The 19,659-nt window shown below is 39.2% G+C and overlaps 1 protein-coding gene across 5 annotated transcripts; it reads left to right on the forward strand.

Annotated features, from left to right (window-relative positions):
• Positions 1-323: 323 nt before the first annotated feature.
• On the forward strand, positions 324-18,831 carry Osi17 (DUF1676 domain-containing protein Osi17). 5 transcript variants are annotated; one of them, XM_065865307.2, is made up of 10 exons: positions 324-609; positions 3,431-5,071; positions 7,140-7,376; positions 7,507-7,763; positions 10,503-10,687; positions 10,825-11,172; positions 11,945-12,116; positions 15,175-15,285; positions 15,362-15,540; positions 18,188-18,830. In XM_065865307.2, the coding sequence occupies exons 2-10, from the start codon at positions 4,420-4,422 to the stop codon at positions 18,327-18,329; spliced, it is 2,283 nt and encodes a 760-aa protein (XP_065721379.2). In that variant the 5' UTR covers positions 324-609; positions 3,431-4,419; the 3' UTR covers positions 18,330-18,830. The 5 variants fall into 5 exon arrangements, with proteins under 5 accessions (XP_065721379.2, XP_065721378.2, XP_036674822.3 ...); XM_065865306.2 differs by having other exon boundaries at positions 324-601; XM_036818927.3 differs by having other exon boundaries at positions 324-601; positions 7,143-7,376; positions 18,188-18,828.
• The last annotated feature ends 828 nt before the right edge of the window (positions 18,832-19,659 follow it).

Below are 19,659 nucleotides of genomic sequence, written 5' to 3' on the forward strand. Positions count from 1 at the left end.
TTAATAAAATTAAAAACTAACTAAAAGACAACGAAATATTTTTTAAAATTTATTATGAAATATATTGGGAAATTTTTCTTTCCGGATTATGCAGAGATCACTGTGAATTCAAGCAACGCATATCACAAGAAAGCAGAAAAGTTGTCGCATACTTTCCGGCGGTCAGAAGTACTTACTTTCTCTCCATCTCTCTCGCTGTTTAAGTGTGTTTGTCTGAATCTGTATATATCGTTAATGTATCTGTGCCTGTACGATTAAACTCACCTACCAACACCCAAAGTTGGCCGCATCTTTTGTGCGGCGGCACCTCCGTTTCAGTTGGTCTTCCACGGTCGTCGGTCTTCCACGTTTATCGCGCCTCTCGGCTGTTTTTATTGGCAACTGTAAAAAGTGAAAGACACGACGGATTCTGAAAATCAAATCTAACTAATTTCTTCTTGTGAAAACCGAGAGCGAAAGTGACCAGCGGACAAATAACAAAATATCTTGCTAATTAGGCGTCTCGCCATGGCGAACAACACCGTTTCGCGCCCAAGAATTATGAGTCAATGGTGATGGCGAGTGACTGTGCGTGTTAGTTGCTGGTGGACCATCTCTTCAAGTGAGTAGGTAAAAGCAGGAAGACAAAGATTCCCACTCAAATCGAACCGGAATGCAAATATTTGACCCAGTTTAAGTTGCCTGAGTGACCAACAAAACAAAAGCCAACAGCTGGCAAGCCGGTTGCACTTATCAACCGAAAAAATGGAAACCTGTTTGCCGGGGAAATGCGATGCATGTCCATGTGCATTTAACCCAGTGGGTAAAAGTGAAATTTCCTGTGGTTTCTTGGCTTTGCCAACTACCTTCGTGAAGTTCTTAAAGACCTTCCCCGCCCACCTTGAGTTATTAGCGCATGCCAGATGGGAATCTCAACGCGCTCTAATACACATTAGAATCCCAATTAGTGCTTGGGATTGCGTGCTCACCGGTTGTAGATTCTCGAAACGAAGGAAAACCAAAATTATTAGGGTATTTACAGTGATACACAAATTAAAAGCATGCGAGAAGAAAGTAAACAAATCGTTTGGACCCAGCTCAAATTGAGGTTCACTCCAAATAATCACATTTAATTGAAAATGAAACCTTCGGCATAATTTACAGGCGATAAACCGCAGCAATATATGCACAGCAGTGCGGTGGCAGAATGTTTTTCATTCCGAGCTCGAGTTATTTTATTTGATTTTTTATTGTCTCTCGGCCAATAATCACAGTCAATTTGCTGCGCTCCCCGGCAGATGGATCATAAAAAGTACGTTGAATCCGATCTATTTGGACTTAATAAGCCATTAGTGAGTCAAGTTGGTTAACCGCAACGAAAGTGAGTTTGCTTTTCGTTCGGCTCAACTATAGATTTCACTGAAACGCAACCAAAGAAATGCAGAAAGAGTCGAAAAACTCTTTAAAATATTTGCACGCTAACACAAATCACACCACAGTCGGCCAACTAAGTTACAAGCACGCATAAAGTGAAATTAGTAATCTATTAGACGCATTCACTAGGCGTTCGACTGAAACCGAAAGTCTGTCCCGAACATAGATACAATTTAATGGAATGCAAATACTTAAAGCTTTACATAACCACTCGTCGAGCGAAGCATTTGCGATGTTCGGATGCGTGTGTCAGCCCGAGAAATTGTCACATAAAAATGCAATAAAATCTCACGGAAATGCTGCGACTGACAGCGGCAGAAACAGCGTGCAGGGAAAGCTCGTTACCTTCCGAAAACGTAATCTACCTGCCAGCCGAGAGCTGGCCATTTTCAAGTGCCATTAAGACAGATGTAATTGAATCATTATTAAAAAGAGCAGGAAGCATTCGAGTGAAAGCCAACAACAGAACAGCAGCCGAAAATGTATCTCAAGTCTTGCATAAGACCGAAAACAATTTTTAAGGGCACATGAGTAAACAAAAATTAATTGTACTTTGCATTATAATAACTTTCGGGTAATATTTCATATAATAATTTCAGTAATAAAATATTTAATGATCTAAATTATCTAAAAATCCATAAGATTTTTGTAAGTGTGTTGAAATACAAAATGGCAATTAAAACACTTTTATCAAAAACAACAAAAATTCAAAATTTATTCAAATATTAATTTTCTAAGTCGCTGATACCTGCAGCATCCTAAGCACAAATTTGATACTTTTTTTACTAAACATTACCTAAACATTTTTTATTTGGTTCTCTGCTCAAACCCGAAGTGCCATATTTCTAAGCTACTAACCTTTAAACCACCTAACGGTTGCAGCTGGGTCTTCGACTCGACTTGAACCCGCGAAGAACTTACATCATATGGTTTTTCGGGTGAGGAGCGAGTTCTGCTGCCGCCGACTCCCTAAACTTGATTTAGCTGGCCATTATTTTAATAGCAATTGTGTACTCGCAGCTTTATGGCTGTTTCTTTGGCATGACATAAGCCGCCATGGCACTTTAATAGAATGCCTTTAATATGAAAAGCCATAACAACGCGACGCGTTACATGAAACATATGTCGTTTATGCACATTACGCATACGTACCGTCTGCAGAGAGCAACTAAGTCGCAGCTCGTTAAAAATAATAATCGTGAGCAGTACTCTAGTATGCAGCTGTGCGCGTAATGCGGTCTAATTGATTGCATTGGAAACATAATTATAAACGGCTGAAACACTTTATGGAATGGCTCTTATGTCTGGGCCCAAATCAGCGACAACGTTGAGCTAATTAGAATGCCACAAAGGTCTCAGACGTGTGCCAATTAAGTTCAGAGTCAGAATAAAGTAGCAATAACAAGGTCAAAGTGCAAGAACCGAGATTGATATCTTGATCAAATATGGAATATTAGCTGAAGCACTTTCAATGGCCCACGAGCAACAAAAGATGAATGTCATATGTCATATGTGTGCCACCACACGTCTTTTGTTGCTCATCGGAAGTGGTTCAGTAATGGCCATTTTATTTGACAGTCGATTGGTTTCTTTTGTCCCCAAGAACGGCTTTTCAGTTCTGTTCCCAATCCAATCGATGTGGATAAAAGGTAAACTTCGTAATTTATAGGTCAATTGGTCACCAATTTTCGTTTAAAAATAAAACGAAGATGTATATATTTTTAGGAAACACACTTGTAAAGTCTTGTAAATAGTTAGTTAGTTAATTACAAATAAAGAGAAGCAAACACAGATTTTCGTATTAAAGAGGGGTTACTTCTAGATTTTCTATTGAAAATTATTATGACCATATAAAACTGGTATCTTTTAATCGAATTACAAGTCAGTCGCTCCACTCTTGACCCATTTTCTCTTTTATCTCGATTTAAAGTTGCCGGAAAACCAAAGACTAAGTAACCATATTGGCGCCATCAAAACATAATAAAAATCGCTATATTTACTTACTTTGTCGTTGTAGGAAAACCCGTTCACTGGACACCAAATGGCCGTGAAAAGCGCCGACTAAGGAAGAGCGGCGCAAAAACTACCAGGAAAATTAACGTCAAGCCAGCAGACAAACTGCACTCGAAGCAATCTGAAGCTAACTGGAAATTGTATAAACAAACATAGTGGAGTGAGCGTAGACCAAACAACTTTCAGCCGCGGCAAAAATTACAGTTAAGGTTTTGCGCGGCGGAAGAATCTTGAAAGAGCTACGTGTGAATGCAGGAGTACCATACCATATACCAGATACCAGATACAACCGATATTGCAGTGCAAAAAGTCAACGACAACTGAACGAAACCTAGGAGAGTAAGGCCCCAGAGAGAGCGACCGGTCTGCTTTAAGCCTGGCCATGATCTTGGCCAACTGTTTGGGCCACAACACGCTCAGTTGTTAACCAGACGCGCACGCATGCGCACGCGGAACGCGCCAACAGGTGATTTGCATATCCCCGAGATACTAGTTACAAGATACTCGCCTCCAGATACGAAACCGTTAGGCCGTAGGTGTGACGCGATGAAGTAATTGCAGGTAGCCGGATAACCGAATAGAGCAAATAGAAAACGCGCTAAATGCGGCAGCGAAATTCCAAACAAACGAGTCCAAAACACACAGCACGAAGAAAGTACATTAAAACCAATAAAAAGAATCGAGCTGCTACGAAAAACCGACCGACAATCAATGGAATTGTGTTTGCGTGCTAAGCCGAGTGCCTCATAAATTGATTTGTCAATTGGCTAACGATTTCGCCAATAAAGCCGGCCATTGTGTCCTCCTAAAAAGCCAGAGTTCCCGTCCCCTCAACACGTACTTACAGCGAAATCAGCTAAATAAACAGTTGGGCTACAGTTAAATTGCAGGGCCAAGGTGCAATTGCAATTGCGATTGCAATTGTAGGTTCAAGGTGTGAATCGGCCGTCAGCAGTGCTAACTGGCCAGGTGAAACCGAAAACGAAACTGACAATGCCCAGCACACACAGTCATTTGCCCCATAATTGGGGCTCAGGTGAGAGCCAGCGACAGTGCACATCCTCCAGTAGAAATCGCACCTGCAACTGCCACCCAGTGAGCATGGCCAGCTTAAAATGTGGCCACTTGATTTTCCTCCTCTTGATCTGCCTAATCAACTCGGCCGTCGATGCGGATGGAACGGCTCGGAATGGTCGTCTTGGTCGCCATCTCTCCACCACTCCGTTGAGCCACCTGGAAATGGAAACGGAGGCCGTCGAGGAGCAGGAGGCGGTCACCGAGTCGCCGACGGAACCCCCAAAGGATTGGACGACGACGGAACTGCCGCCGGAAGAAGAGTGGCAGCCCGTGGTGAATGCCTCCGATATTCCGGACAGGAAGCAGACTGATAAGGCGGCCCCCGGGGACTCCCTGCTCCTCCGCCTGGCCCGGCGATTCACCAGTGGAAACGAGCTCTGGGACGGCCTTGTCCGCGATTGCTATCTGAAGCCAGACGTCTCCTGCTTCCAGAAGAACGTATTTAGCTACCTGGATGGCGCTCTGGATGTGCAGGATGTCAATGTGACGCAAAGACTCAAGTTCTTCAAGAATCAAGTGGACTATAAAGTGGAGAAGGAGAAGGAGGAGCACTCGGAGGCACGTGCCGGTGAGTTAAGAACTTTCTATAATGAATTCTATGAGAGCTTTAAAGAGGTTTTGTAAGGTGCTTAACATATTTAGTGTATAATATTCAACTAAACGTTGATAGGGGCAGAAGTTACACTCAACTTAAGAAAAATCACACATGTATTAGTATTGGTATTTGTTGGCTACCATTTCAATTCCAATTGTTTTAAAAAATTATTAACTAAAGTTCAAGAATTATTCGTCTTAATCAATCGACTCCGGAGTAAGTTAAAGTTTGTAACCAAATCTCGTCAAATTTTAAAGTGAAACTGGCTTGATTTACAAATGTCTTGTTTATTTTTAAACGCCCTCAGCTGCAACCAATTCTTTACTTCAAAATAGGTTTTTTCCCCAATTAAGTTTAGCTAACATGGCCTTATGTAAGAGCCCTTGTGTGTGCTCAACTATTTGTGTGTGCGAACAGTTTTCACGTCGATTCTTTTCTTCGTTTTGTTTACCGATACCTGAGCACGTTCACAAAAAATGACGCTGCCACTTCCAGTAACTTTCACTTGCCGCGATTTGATTTGATTTTTTACGTATTTTAGCTGCGCCAGAGAGCAGTGAAATATCTGCTGCGGCAACGATCTCTCGTTTATGTGAGTCACGCCGCTTTGACTGCGCTCAATTATGCGGCTTTTTACCAGGCATCAGATGTTTTCTTTGGCTCATAGCATGGCCAACACTGTAACAATCGCCCATTAACAGCCATCGAGTCGGTCAAGAATTACGTAACAGCTGGAGATCATTAGGAATTTGCAAAATTAGCTAGCTGTGCAATTAAAGGCTTGATGAAATATAGATATTACTAGGGGGAATTTGAAAATACTAGAATTGTTAGGGAATATCATTTAAAGTGAAGGTAAATTATAGGCTTAAAGAATTTTGTTAATGGGTAAATTCATAACTAACTAACATTCATAACTAATATCGTAACATATCATAAAAGTAATATAGTAATATAGTAATATAGTAATATAGTAATATAGTAATATAGTAATATAGTAATATAGTAATATAGTAATATAGTAATATAGTAATATAGTAATATAGTAATATAGTAATATAGTAATATAGTAATATAGTAATATAGTAATATAGTAATATAGTAATATAGTAATATAGTAATATAGTAATATAGTAATATAGTAATATAGTAATATAGTAATATAGTAATATAGTAATATAGTAATATAGTAATATAGTAATATAGTAATATAGTAATATAGTAATATAGTAATATAGTAATATAGTAATATAGTAATATAGTAATATAGTAATATAGTAATATAGTAATATAGTAATATAGTAATATAGTAATATAGTAATATAGTAATATAGTAATATAGTAATATAGTAATATAGTAATATAGTAATATAGTAATATAGTAATATAGTAATATAGTAATATAGTAATATAGTAATATAGTAATATAGTAATATAGTAATATAGTAATATAGTAATATAGTAATATAGTAATATAGTAATATAGTAATATAGTAATATAGTAATATAGTAATATAGTAATATAGTAATATAATAATAGTAATATATACGAGTATTATATAGTAAACAATACTTTAAATCGTATGATATATGGGTACTCAAATTAAAAATATTGGATATTATAAATTAAAAAGCTATTGAAAGAGAATGTAAATTGCTGATTAATTTACTGCATTTTATCTATTGGAAAAAGTAATAAATAAATTACAAGATTTATAAATTCACAACAAAAAAGAACCTAAAAAAATGTATACAAAATAAGGTTATGGCATTGCCTAATAACATTTAAAAACCTTTTATATTTTTTTTGCCTTCAGCCATTTACGCCAACGCACAAATGGTTCCCATGCGGAGGCGCACCACTCCCACTCTCGCTTATAAATAGAAAATGTAGGATGCGTATATTTACTCGCAGTTGCGCAAGAGCATCCATCATCCTATCCTGAGTGCTTGAACTCGCTTTCCGCACAACTTTCATTAACCCAAAAGCGTCACTCACGAGTGTTTCTCTGTCTAATTGTCCAATTCTGCATTTCCCAAGCAGCAAGTGCGGAAACCCCAATCGAGGAAGTGACCAGCGCTCTATATGGCAAGAGTATTAAGTTCGCGATGACCCACGATCTGGAGGTGGATCTGCCCGAGGTTATGTTCAACGGAGCCACTTTTCGCATCTCGCCGCGGGCCATCGAAGGAAACGGAATCATCGCCAAGCTGGAGCTCATTCCCAAACAGGTAGTCAAGGCCCGACTGGCTGGGGCGATAATCCAGAAGAAGATACGTAAGTAATACTCGCAATTTGTTTCCCCATCGCGCAGATGCAGATGTAGCAACCGCTTTCACTCTCTGACCAATCTGCGGCAGCAACTGCATCCAAAAGTCTGATTCGATTGCTACTTTCGTTTGTCCAGAAAAATTTCTACGCAGCAAACTGGTGCTGTCATTCCTCGCATTGCTGCTGATCATAAAGATCATCAAGATCAAGTTGTTCTGGCTGCTGCCAATCGTCATCGGAGTCGGGGCGGCCAAGAAACTGCTGCTGAAGTTCCTGCTCTTCCTGTTCCCGGCGCTGTCGCACCTCTTCAAGCTCTGCTCGCACTACCAGCAATCCTATCACGCACCAGCCAAATACCACCACCACCATCACCTCATCGATCATCATCACACGGTAAGCGCAGATGGGAGGTGATATTGCACAAATTGCATCTTATCCGCAGAGATTTCTAGAAAGTTGATCAATACAATCAGTAGAATTGGCGATTTTATCGTAGGTACATTTGCTTGGGTAATATAAAAGGCATAATACTAAGTGGAGTTCGGTTTTCAAGTACTCATAAAGCTTTTCTTAATTTTGGGTCACCGAAATCGCATCAGTAAATGGTGTGCGACCTAAATTAAAACTTATTTACTATGACAGTTGCTATCTGATTTTAACAGTACAATATTGCTCTCAGACACATATAAGAGTTTACATTCTAAAATAAGTATTTAGAAAAGATCTATTTACTTTGAATTTAAAATGTATTACAAAATTATTATCAGAGTTTTAAAAAAAATATATTTATTTATGTATGTTTAATTAATATAAGGGAATTTAATCAAATTCAATAGATGAGCTAAAAGATATTGTTTATTTAACAGTATAATAGGAGTATACTAGTTTTCAAAAGCGAGCAAAGATTTCGATGACACTGAGATATGACATTCGGCTGAAAGAAATTTCTTCGATGCCAGCAAACGCAACTAACTGGTTTGGGTTAGGCCGATTATACTTATCATGTTTCTGGCGTATTTTTGGAGAAATTTCATTAACAATCTGGATGTGATTCAGTTTGTCTATGAGTCTGCCGGTCGGAAGTCTCTTTTGTTCATGTTCTAGCCCGCGCTCCCGGAAATTCAATTAGAAAAGTCTAGAGGCGTTCTCCGCCGGCAGTTGAAAAGAATTTCCATTGAGGAATCCCGACTTCAAGTTGGCATAGCACGTGCCCTCGAAATGAGCTCACGCTGACACAGACAGCACCCAGCTTGACATATCGTCAAATGAAATCCCGTCTTTCAATTGGGCCCGTTGATGGGGATTAGACCAGGATCTGGCGGTTATCACCCCATTTTCCCACGAAAGAGTGCACACGTGTAGATACTTGTATTTATGAGATGTTTATGCTCCCAAAGAATGCTATTGAACTGGATCCAGGGTCTGAGCCATTGGGATAATCCGGGTCCCAATGTTTGCATACGACAATCTTTGCTCAAGTAGGATTTCCCCTAGAATTGGTTTTATAAAACGACCGCTTTAGCAATTACAATCCTTTAAACATGTCGTTTATTGAGGTTTAGGCCAGCGCTGACAACTGGAGAAAGCAGGAATCAGTGGGGAATACTTGCAGCTTAGCTTTTTTCTTCCGCGGAATATATGAATACTTCAAGAGCTGGAAGAGGAAAGCATTGGCGGCAATAAAAAATGGACTATCGATAGGGGAGTAGTTAGTGTGAATTCCATGTGCGACTTTACACCCGGGTGGCCAATGATATGTGCATATTTTCTAGACAACTTGCAGTCAACTAAAGCATCCTCGCCATCCCTGGCTGCTTTCGCACTCGGTGTAAATTAAATTAACTGACAGAGTGAAAGACTTTCCAGCCACGAGGACCAAGAAACACCCACTTAACATGTCGTCTGTTCGTGAGCGTATGTCACCTCTTTGCCAGGAAAAGTTTTCGGGCCGCACAGCATGAAATATGGTTAGAATTTTGTGCACAATAAAAAGCACAAATAATAGGCAGGGCTTGAACTCTAGTCGAACTGCCAGGCAATGACACAGTCACATATCTCCGCATTTTGCTTGTTATTTACGGCATTTTGACAGTCATTGAACTGAGCTTAAGCCGGCCCAGTCACCAGACAAAGTTGGGCAATAATGCGTATTATTTGGTATGTTCAAACATTGACTATAAATAGCCTACGAGATTTCGCGATGAGAGCACTCGAAAAGGAAGCCCTACAGAACAGTGAACAAAGTTTGCTGATGAGTTTATTAAATGTCAAGCCAACGCCAGGCACCGGACTTCTTCATTACCATCTTTTTTAATTTGCGCTAAATGACTGCCATGGCAGCCCTTTTAATAAAGTGAAGTGCAATCTGCATCATTTAAGATTAAAGAGCTCGGTCGCAGCCGGCTATTCTCACTTGGTGTTGCCTTTAGTAATTTAAAGACAATTATATTTATTTTTTATAACTTCTCAAGTATTTAAAATAGTATCTATAAATATCAAGTATAAATTAAGTGTTGCATGTGTTTGTTTTTTCCAATAGAATATTTTAACACATTTTGGGTAAGCAAATAAACACAAATAATAATTTATGCTACAATTTTAGAAAACGTATTTACTTTGGTAACAAGGAAGCAAGCTAACTTTGGCACGGCGAAGTTTCTATGCCCTTGCAGGTCGTTCCAGTGGCAGCATTGTATGTAAAGAACTTTCTGATTTGTAGAAAACTAAAAACTATTTATAAAAATTTAAAGATAATATTCCATTTAAATTTAACAGTCGATGTATTATTTTGACATTAATTATCCGATCGTTCCTATGGCAGCTATATGATGAGGTCGCCGATTTGATTTGAATTTTATTCGAAATTCTGAAATATTAAATGAATGATATCCCCAAGAGTAGAAGTTAATATGTTAAAAAAACACCGAAGCTGTTACTTTTTTACATATTTTAAAATAATTCTTTGATCATTCGTATGGGAGCTATAGGACATAGTTGTCCCTTCACTGCGTTTTAAACTTTTGACTGAAAGCATTATACCCTCTGCAAGGGTATTAAAATATAATTAATCACCTCCTTTTTAAAAAATGTAAGCTATACTTATTTCTCAATGGTACTCTCTTTGATCCTTAGGTGGTTCCCCCATGGCACAGCGGAGAGCACCACGCTGGTCCGGGTCCGGAAATCATCTACACCCACCCGCCCAAGGGTCATCCGTCAGCCTATCTCCATGGAGCCCCGGTGCACGAGAGCTACGGCCCCGGATTCGAGCACTTCGAGGGGGCCTGGCAGAACAGTGGACTTGGCTTGGGTTCCGAGTAAGTTCCGGTTTTCTAGACACCACCCCACGCCTTCCGTATCCGCATCTGTAACTGTCTGTGTCTCTGTCTTGTCTCTAAACCACACTCACACGCCACACTCACACACAACAACCGACTTGCATCACATACAATAGATACATAGGCGATATAAATCGCGTTGCACAGATAGAGGAGAATGCGCATTACTTTAAGCCCCACCCGGCTAATGACGCCGGGCTCCTGCATGCTTGGGGCCTGGGCACCACACAGGCACAACAGCAACATCAGGTACAGGCACAGGCACACCAGCAACATGCGACACACCAGCAGCAACATCAGCGTTGGCCTGTCACCCAGCAGGCGAGGCCGCCCACCCAGCCGAAACAGCAGTCGCAACAGCAGCAGCAACAGCTCAAGCTTCAGCTGCAACAGCAATTAAGTGCTCAGAAAATACAAGCCTCTAGTCACAGTTTAAACCCATTTCAAAGTCAGGACAAACAAAGGTACATGCCACTCAAGGGCGCCCGAAAACCAACAAACAAGTACACCTACGCACATGAATCTCACTTGCACTGCCGCAGAGGAACACACCCGCACACCCATAAATTTGGTCTATATATAAGCTACTAACTCGTACTAGTCCCCCAGATACTCCTCCTATTTCTCGGTGACTTTATATTAAAAGCTTACTTCCTACGCATCTAATGTCTGCACTGAAAAAAGGATAACCAGGCTTATTATTTGCTAGTACATTTCTTCCCTCTTAGTAGTATTGAACCATAAACCCAGAAGCATTCTTTTAACTCAAGAAGTGGGTTTAGTACCAGTAATCATACATTTTTCTTACTAATTCCAAGAGAACTTTTTATCTTTCAAGGGATTAAAGACACAGATAGGAAGATTTGTCAATATCCTGTTTATAATATTTTGCTTTTGTAAGCTTAAGTGTCACTATGCAAACTTTTTTTCGGTGCAGAACTCTAACATATGTTTATTACTCCATACTCTGGTAGATTGTGCTTATAATTAACGATCCATTCGAACCGCTATCTGTCGCATCCCTTATGTCCTTCCTGCTTAACCAAATGTAATTAAAATTCTTTAATGAAAGCCAAACAACACTCACTGTTGGGTGGTAATTGCTGCCAATTAAAAAGAGCAGCGAAAAGGAAATTTGATTCGCCGCTCCAATGGAACTATTGTGCCAACCCAATTTGAACCCACACAACCCACTCCCACCTGCCATCGGCGCCTAATTTTCCCCGATTTTTCCAGCTCAAGGCCGGCACACACGCAGCACCATCCGGTGTTCGTTCCGGGACAGGGACACCATCCGCCGCAAAGTGGGCCCGGACTCACGGCAGCAGCTCAAATTGCCGCGCAGTATGATCCCGCGCGCAATAATCAGCAGCAGCAAAACCAGGCTGCGCAGGAGCCACAACTTTCGGTGCGTATCACATTACAGCCCATTACGTATGTTCGTATAAATTTCCAGCAGGCAAACGGAATACGCAAATGTGCATTATTGTAATCGCAGCGATGTACATAAAAAAGCAGTCTGTGAAATCAGATAGCCCACGTGTGGTTATGAGAAGCGAGAGTTGCGCCGTTTTCCGCGTAAATCAAAATCTGCAAAGGTTTCAAGTGAAAGCACACATGCAAAAATGGGTTATGATCAAGCAAAATGGAAATATTAAGTTCAGAACTACTTTCAAACTATTGGTATAAATATAAAATACTAGAACAGACAGGCGACTGGTTATTATAACATTATTAAAATAGTTGGGTTCAGAAACACATTTTCTTCGTAATTCTAGTGATTATTTAGTTGATCTCTAGTTCTCTTTTTGTCAGCTCAAAAAAAAATTGTACATTTTTCACAGAGATAAATATTCAAGTACATTGTTCTTGAATTGAGAACATTCGTTCTTAAAATCCTTCTAAGCACATTTTGGTATCAATGTTCTCAATATAAGAACGAAATGGTGAGAAGAGTAGAGTTAAACTAAGTTTATTTAACAACCTTTTTGATAAGTAAACAATTCGAGCAAATTGAGAACGTTTTTACCTTCAAAAATGTAGTTCTATTTTTTTTAACTTTTCTAACTCAAATGAGAACGTCAGAATATATTCTGTGTTCATTTAGAAATATTCTTTAACAAGCCCTTTAAAAATTTTTATATATGAAAATCCATTTAGGTATACAAAATCCAAGTCTGAATAAAATGAAACGAAACTTTCTTGAATTTTTAAGAAGCCATTCAAATGCACCCCTTCCCAATAACAATAACAAATTATAGTAAAAACATAAAAAACCAGAAAACTTACTTTAAAAATTAAATCAAAAAAGAATCTGAAAGAAAGAACTTATAATTCTTCAAACTTTCCTCGGGAAACTATCAAGAAAGAATTAGGTATTCATTGCCGCATGGTTACTGTGGCCTTCCCAGCCAGCACGTTTTCCGAGTAGTGCGTCTGCACCTCCTCCTGACTACTTCCATCATTAGAGGCTCCTATTTGCAGTTTGCACACTGGCACAGCTGGGCAACAACACTATCAATCAGGCTGCTGCAGTTTCACTGGCAAACATTCGTCTGGCACACGGCTGTCTCTATTGACACTTTCCACAAAAGTGCAAATTGTTTTCCTATGATGCAAATTGTCTTGTCCGCATGGCAGGTGAATTCTTTTCTCTTTTTGCCCAGCGACACCATTCAAGTGGCTCAAACTGCAGGCCCTGCAAGGTGAATGGCTTGGCAAACAGTTTGTGCGGACCAACCAACCAACCGACTGACTGACTGACCGACTGACACTCGATGACAGTTTTCACTTTCAAGTGAGCTGCGTCCCCGGCCACATGTGGGCCGGGCCTTCGGGCTCTTGGCTTGTCAACTAAGCCATAATTAAAATGCACTTTGCCATTGCACTTCCCGACCGACAGCAAAATCCGTAGGCTTGCAAAACACCCCGCTGTTCACATTAATTAAATGAGCACGCCTTGCCAAAGCCATAGCCGAATATGATGGGAACTCCTGGCGTCGAGAAAGTGTGCCAGCGAGTTTAGTCGGGTTTGGATGAGCTGTCCCCGGCAGAAGGTTAGCAGCTCACGCAACTCAACCCTTTTCACACAAAGTGGTATTTGCTGTTGCATCCTACAAAATGTTTGTACGACGCTTTTGACTTGGACACATACCTAATTTATGTGCCATCAACAGTTGCGAGTTTTAAATTTACTTTCAGGGAAGAAATAACAAAAGTTGCAGGCTTTTAATAGACTTTGCTTAAAGCATTTCTGAATATGTGCAGTATGTCAAGTCAGTTGGTCCTAAACAGTATTGCAGAAGTAAATATATTTGCATCAGCCTTTGTAGCTAGTAATAATATTCTTTTTTGTCTATTTTAAAGAAGCTCCGAATATTAAAAACAATAATGAGGGCTTATTTACGCCAGCCGAATTGTATATACCTTACAGCTAAACCATGTCATGCAACTAAAATCATATTACAGAATCTGCATAACCTGTATATTTGAAGCATGTAAAGAAAGCTATATAATTTGAGTGCTCAAAATTTTTTTTAATTCACCAGAAATTTTAAAAGTTATAAAAAAGCCTTAGTAGCTAGTAAAAATATTCCCTTTTGTCTGTCTTAAAGCAGCTCCTAATACTAAAAACAAGAATGGACGCTTATTTAGGATAGCAGAATTTTATATACCTTACCTTAACTAAACCATGTTATGCAATTAAAACCATATTATAGAAGCTGCATAACATGTATATTTGAAGCATTCTCTAAAGAAAGCTATAAAACTTGAGTGCCCAAATTTTTTTTAGTTCAACAGAAATTTTTTAAATCATAAAAAAGCAATAAAACTTACACATAATTTTTCAATCATTCCAATACGAGGAAGAATAATTGTCGTTTGAACTTCTATATTACCTGCATTAGAAAGAAGACTTTTGAGAAATTTCATGCAGAAAGCTTTAAAACTAAAAGACTAGCTTGCGTAGAAACGACACAGATAGACAGACGGACTTATGAACAGACTGGTATGGCAAGATCGAATTTGCCAGGAATACTGATCAAAAATATGTAAAGTTGTAGGATCGGAAAAGTCTCCTCCACCGCGTTGCCAACTTCTAACTAAAGTTATAATAAACTATGCAAGGGTATCACAAGGTGATATCAAAAATCTACGAGAACTTATCGCTCACATTACTGGGACATAGTAAAAATACATACATAGAAAACCAAATTCTTAAAAAAAACTTTGCAAAATCTTTATAGGAGAACAGTAGATATTTAAGGAATACTATTTAAGAGAAGCTAACCAGTTCAAGGTGTTCTATTTATAAATCTTTTATATTGGGTAAGCTAGATTCAAACGATTTCATATACTTTGCTACTTTCTTAATGATATATCAGTTTTGAACATCGTGAAATAGATCTATTTTCCGAGTGCATGACTGACAGAATTCTCTGCATATCCTCTTTTTCCATCCCCAGCCCGAACTAGCCGCCCAGCTGAAGGAGGCCATCCGCATTCAGGCCGAGCAGCGCCTCATCCAGCAGCAGCAGAAGATACTGGAGCACCAGCCATTCGTACAGGACGGACAGGTTTGCAATTGCTGACATCCGCCGCACCAACCTGCGATCGTGACGAATAACCTGTGCGCTTTTTGTGCGTTTTCAGCCGCTGTATCCGCTCAACTACGATCCGTTCTACAGTCCTATTCTGCTGAAAATCGACAAAATAGTCGAACAGCTGGGCGTGAAGAACGACCTGTGCAAGGAGCGCATCGTGTGCAGCATGTACAAGGATCCGGCCACCTACAGTCCGCACAGCAACTTCATCTCCGCGGAGCTAAGTCGGTGAGTGTGGAACTACCAATGAGTATGGGGACTAAGGTCTCAATAAGAAATATTTAAAAAAAATACAATACATAAAGGTAGCTATTTGGTAACATATTTGATTTTTATATTTTTAACATTTTGTTTTGATTTTCCTTTAATAGCTAAAGACTATATTTTAGTCAGTCAGATTTATATTAATTGGTATATTAAATTCCACTCTTAGTAAAGCAATATCAATAAATGTATTACTACTAGTTTTCGAAAACATTCTTTATTGTATATTGTTCACGATAATAATTTAACATACTTGATAAACTTTAAAGTACTATTTTTTAAATAGGTTATTAGCATTGAACAATTTCTTGGAAGTGCGTTACAAAAAGTAATTAACTTTTGTCAAACAGAAAGTTTTTCTCCAATATTTTACTTTGTGCATATTCATTATAGTCCAAGTTAGTTGCCTTAAGTTTTCAAAATCTAACGACTTACAATTTTGGCCATAACTGCAAGAGGCGAGCTGGCTTTATGGTTGTGTGCCATGAACTAAGGCTTGTCATTTGCCATAAAATGTGTCATTCTGTGCTCTAATTGCTCCCCGGGCAATGCAAATTGTGATGTCAGGCAGTCAAAACTTAAATTCGTTTTGCAGCCAGCTTAGTTCGACGCGTTTTCGCTGCGGGAAAGGCTTTAAAGGCCCACCTCCAGCTTGGTACCCCATCATTGCCTTTCAATTAATAGGCAAGAGCGTGAAAAGAAAGTGGAACTTGGGGCTGTCGGAGTGCAGTTCGTCGTCGCAAGTTCGTGGCTGTCGCGTCGCATCTCCTAATTGAACTGCACACTGCACACTGCACATGGCCAGCCAAGTGGAACTCCCAGCCGTGAGCCGCGTGCCATCATCATCATCATCCTCAGCGAAAATGGTTCCACCCACATCGGTCACTCCAGGGGCACTCGAGCATGCTACAGACCAGATAAACTCGCATTTCGCATTCATCATATTTCTCATGGCTCATTATCTTTTGGGCCCTGCCTATGGGCTTTTTCACGCTGACAACAATGAGTGCAAAATTGCCAGACCCCAGATAGCTGCCTTGACAACTTTGTGAGTGACAGGCTCGTCTCCCAGGAGAAGTCATCTAGACCTAGTCCCTATGTCGTATGATTTATGGGTCCGCGTGCCCATGACAAGTCATTAATTGAGTGGCCAAGGTGTGCTTAATTGCCTTATCGGGACGCCATTGACGATGGCTGGGAGCTCAGGTTTTCGGCCATCGAAGTTGGAAATTAATTAAAATAAATTGGCCTAATGAAAGGCTACGTTTGTTTAAAGCGTCCACTGTCTGCAGTCATGCGCATCTATAATGAAAGCAATCATAATTAATGGAAAAGCGTGCTGAAGTATTTCGGGTATTTCCATTTCAACTTTAAATACAATTCTGATGTGTCAGCCCAGGGCGTTGGTTGTTCAATTTTAATTGGTCTTGTTTCTTGAAACAGTATTGAAATGTTTGACGTCAATAATTAAAATTGTTTTCTGAGATAATTGAAGAGCAAAGAAGAGATGCGGTGGAAATATAATCTGATAAATATGGAAATACATCAAATAAAATCAGAAACGAAATCTCTTTACTGATTGCAAATATAATTTATCCCAGGAACGTAGTTTTAATTTATTGCTACCCAATGTAATTCAATTGACTTGGGTCAGAATAATTTACAGAAGTTTGACTGTAGTTAGTTAGTATTAACTATTTTATTTTGTGGGGAAAGGGCGGAGGATAAAAAAGTACTGTTGTACATTAAAATTCAGGCAACATATCCTTGCATCAGGTCACGTCCCCCCATTCTTCCTTGGCGGACAAAGAGCATAGGAAATCAGTTTGGCCTTGACTTATGTGGGTGCGATTTTCCGGCCACCACCTCCGTGCACGACTGACTAGTCACATGAAATCCATTAGCAACACCCCGCCCACAGAATCAATTGCCCCAGACGCCTTCAATTTAAGGTCGAATAGCTGAGCAGCAGGATGGGAATTGGGATGTAGGCGTTTTTGGGTGACGCATGAATGTCTGGAGCACAAAAGGCGCGTGTTGGTAAGCCCAAAAGTGCGCACAAGCGATTCGACCTGCTCCCATGAAAACTTTACGGCGATGGGTCGATGTGGCAAAGTTAATTAGCCGACTTCCTGCCCAACAAAAAGCGTTCTTAGGCCTTGGCCTGCGGCTAGGACTAACTAACTAAGAACACTCTAAAGAAACATTGTCTTGACTTTCAAAAAATCTTTTTAAAAAGCACATCAATCAACCGTACACAATGAGGATTACTGTTCAGATATGACAGGCAAAACTTTTTTTGTGCTCAATTTTAAATGACATTTTTTTGATTGATTAAGGCTTTGTAGAAGATTCGGAAAAATAGGTGAGGTTTTCTATCATTTATTTATTCCAATATTGAATATTAAAACAATTGAATAAATTCAAATATATATTTTTTAGGATTCATGCTAATAATAAATGTACTAGACCAATTACGAAAACTTTGTTTTTGAGTGTAAAAAAGCCATGAAAGGGAGCATCTGCCATGGCACCACACACAAAAAATACCATTTAATGAAATACGCGAAACGTTCTTTTGCTAAAGTTTCCCATTTTGTGTCTGTTGCAGCGACACCAGCGAACTGGAGCCCGTAACGCATGCGAATGAGGCAGTGCGTCGTTTTTACCGGCTAATTCAGGCTGCCCGGGATGGCCAGGATCAAAAGGACTGCCAGAGCCTGTATCCACAGTGCAACATGCCGGCCAAGTGAGCCGGAGGTCCCTAATCTTCGAGAGCGGGAGACGTTAAGCGAGAACGAGCAACTTTGAAGTCAACTTTTCCTTGTTAAAAACCGAACTGTAAATAGGATAAAACAACTAGGCTACGCATAATTTATTTGTTAAACTCGTATTTATTTATTTATTTACTGTAGTCTAATGGTTCGCCTATTTAATGTCAATTGAAGCTCTTCGGTCACCCAACCGCTGCATTAATATTCATTCTGATTTTGTTCAAGCTTGCACTCAAAGTATTTACTAAAATCGGCTGCGGTCAGTACACTTTTTAAATTTTCCACACACACACATGTGAATGGCACACAAATAATTCACTGATAATTTACTAAAAATACCATATAATGAAATCAGAATATTTATTAATTGCCGGTCAGACGGATGCGGCTGAAAATTCAATTAGTCAATATGCAAAAATTGTTATTAGAGGAGTTTTTGTCGCCAGCACATAAAATGGAAAATAAATTGAAATTGTGTTAAATGTATATCCTTTAAACTATGGGTCCACAGGCTGACAAAAAAGAAAAGTTTAACAGAGGTTATACACATCGAATATCAACATTATTTTTTAAATGATCCCAGAAATGCAACAAAACCTTAACTTGAATAATATAAATTTTTTACTTTAAACTCAACTCTTTGTATAAACGGAGCTCTTTGGGTTGAAATAAATATTTAATCTGACTATCTGTGCTGTACAATGAAGTCCTGTTTCTTGTCTCTGACAAGCGTTTTGTGTGTTTTGACATACATTTAGGGGAGGATGGGCGAAGTATTGTATATATCTCTTGACTTATATTTGAGTACTGAACGATAGATAATATTAAATGGAAATTTTTGCTATCATAAAATTTGTATAAAACGTTAAAATTCAATAAATGCAATCAATTTCAAAAAATACTATCCGATTTCAGGTTTGTGACTGATGAAGAAATCGCGGTTTCCCTTGAGAACAACTTTTAACCAAAAATGCCAGAAATCAAGAGCGAGTAGCGAAAATCGAAACAATTTGTTTGTGATTGGTATGAAAATAAAATTGTTAATTTTGGATTTATTCATTTTATTTACGCACCCAAGCCATGCATCTACGACAAGAATATAATGGGATTACTTAATAGCAGTTTTGCGGTCAATTGTCAATTTGTTACCAATATGTCGGTTTTAGACATTTTTTATTCGACTTTGGGCAATTAACCAACTTTTACCCAGTGCTACTGCCGCTAATTTCTTCTGGAAATGGATAAAATTTTTATAAGGACTATACAATCCAAACATTTAAGTTTAAGAAGCAACAAGTTTATGGACAAA

The sequence above is a fragment of the Drosophila suzukii genome, chromosome 3 (genome assembly GCF_043229965.1).
Source record: "Drosophila suzukii chromosome 3, CBGP_Dsuzu_IsoJpt1.0, whole genome shotgun sequence".
Taxonomy (NCBI): domain Eukaryota; kingdom Metazoa; phylum Arthropoda; class Insecta; order Diptera; family Drosophilidae; genus Drosophila; species Drosophila suzukii.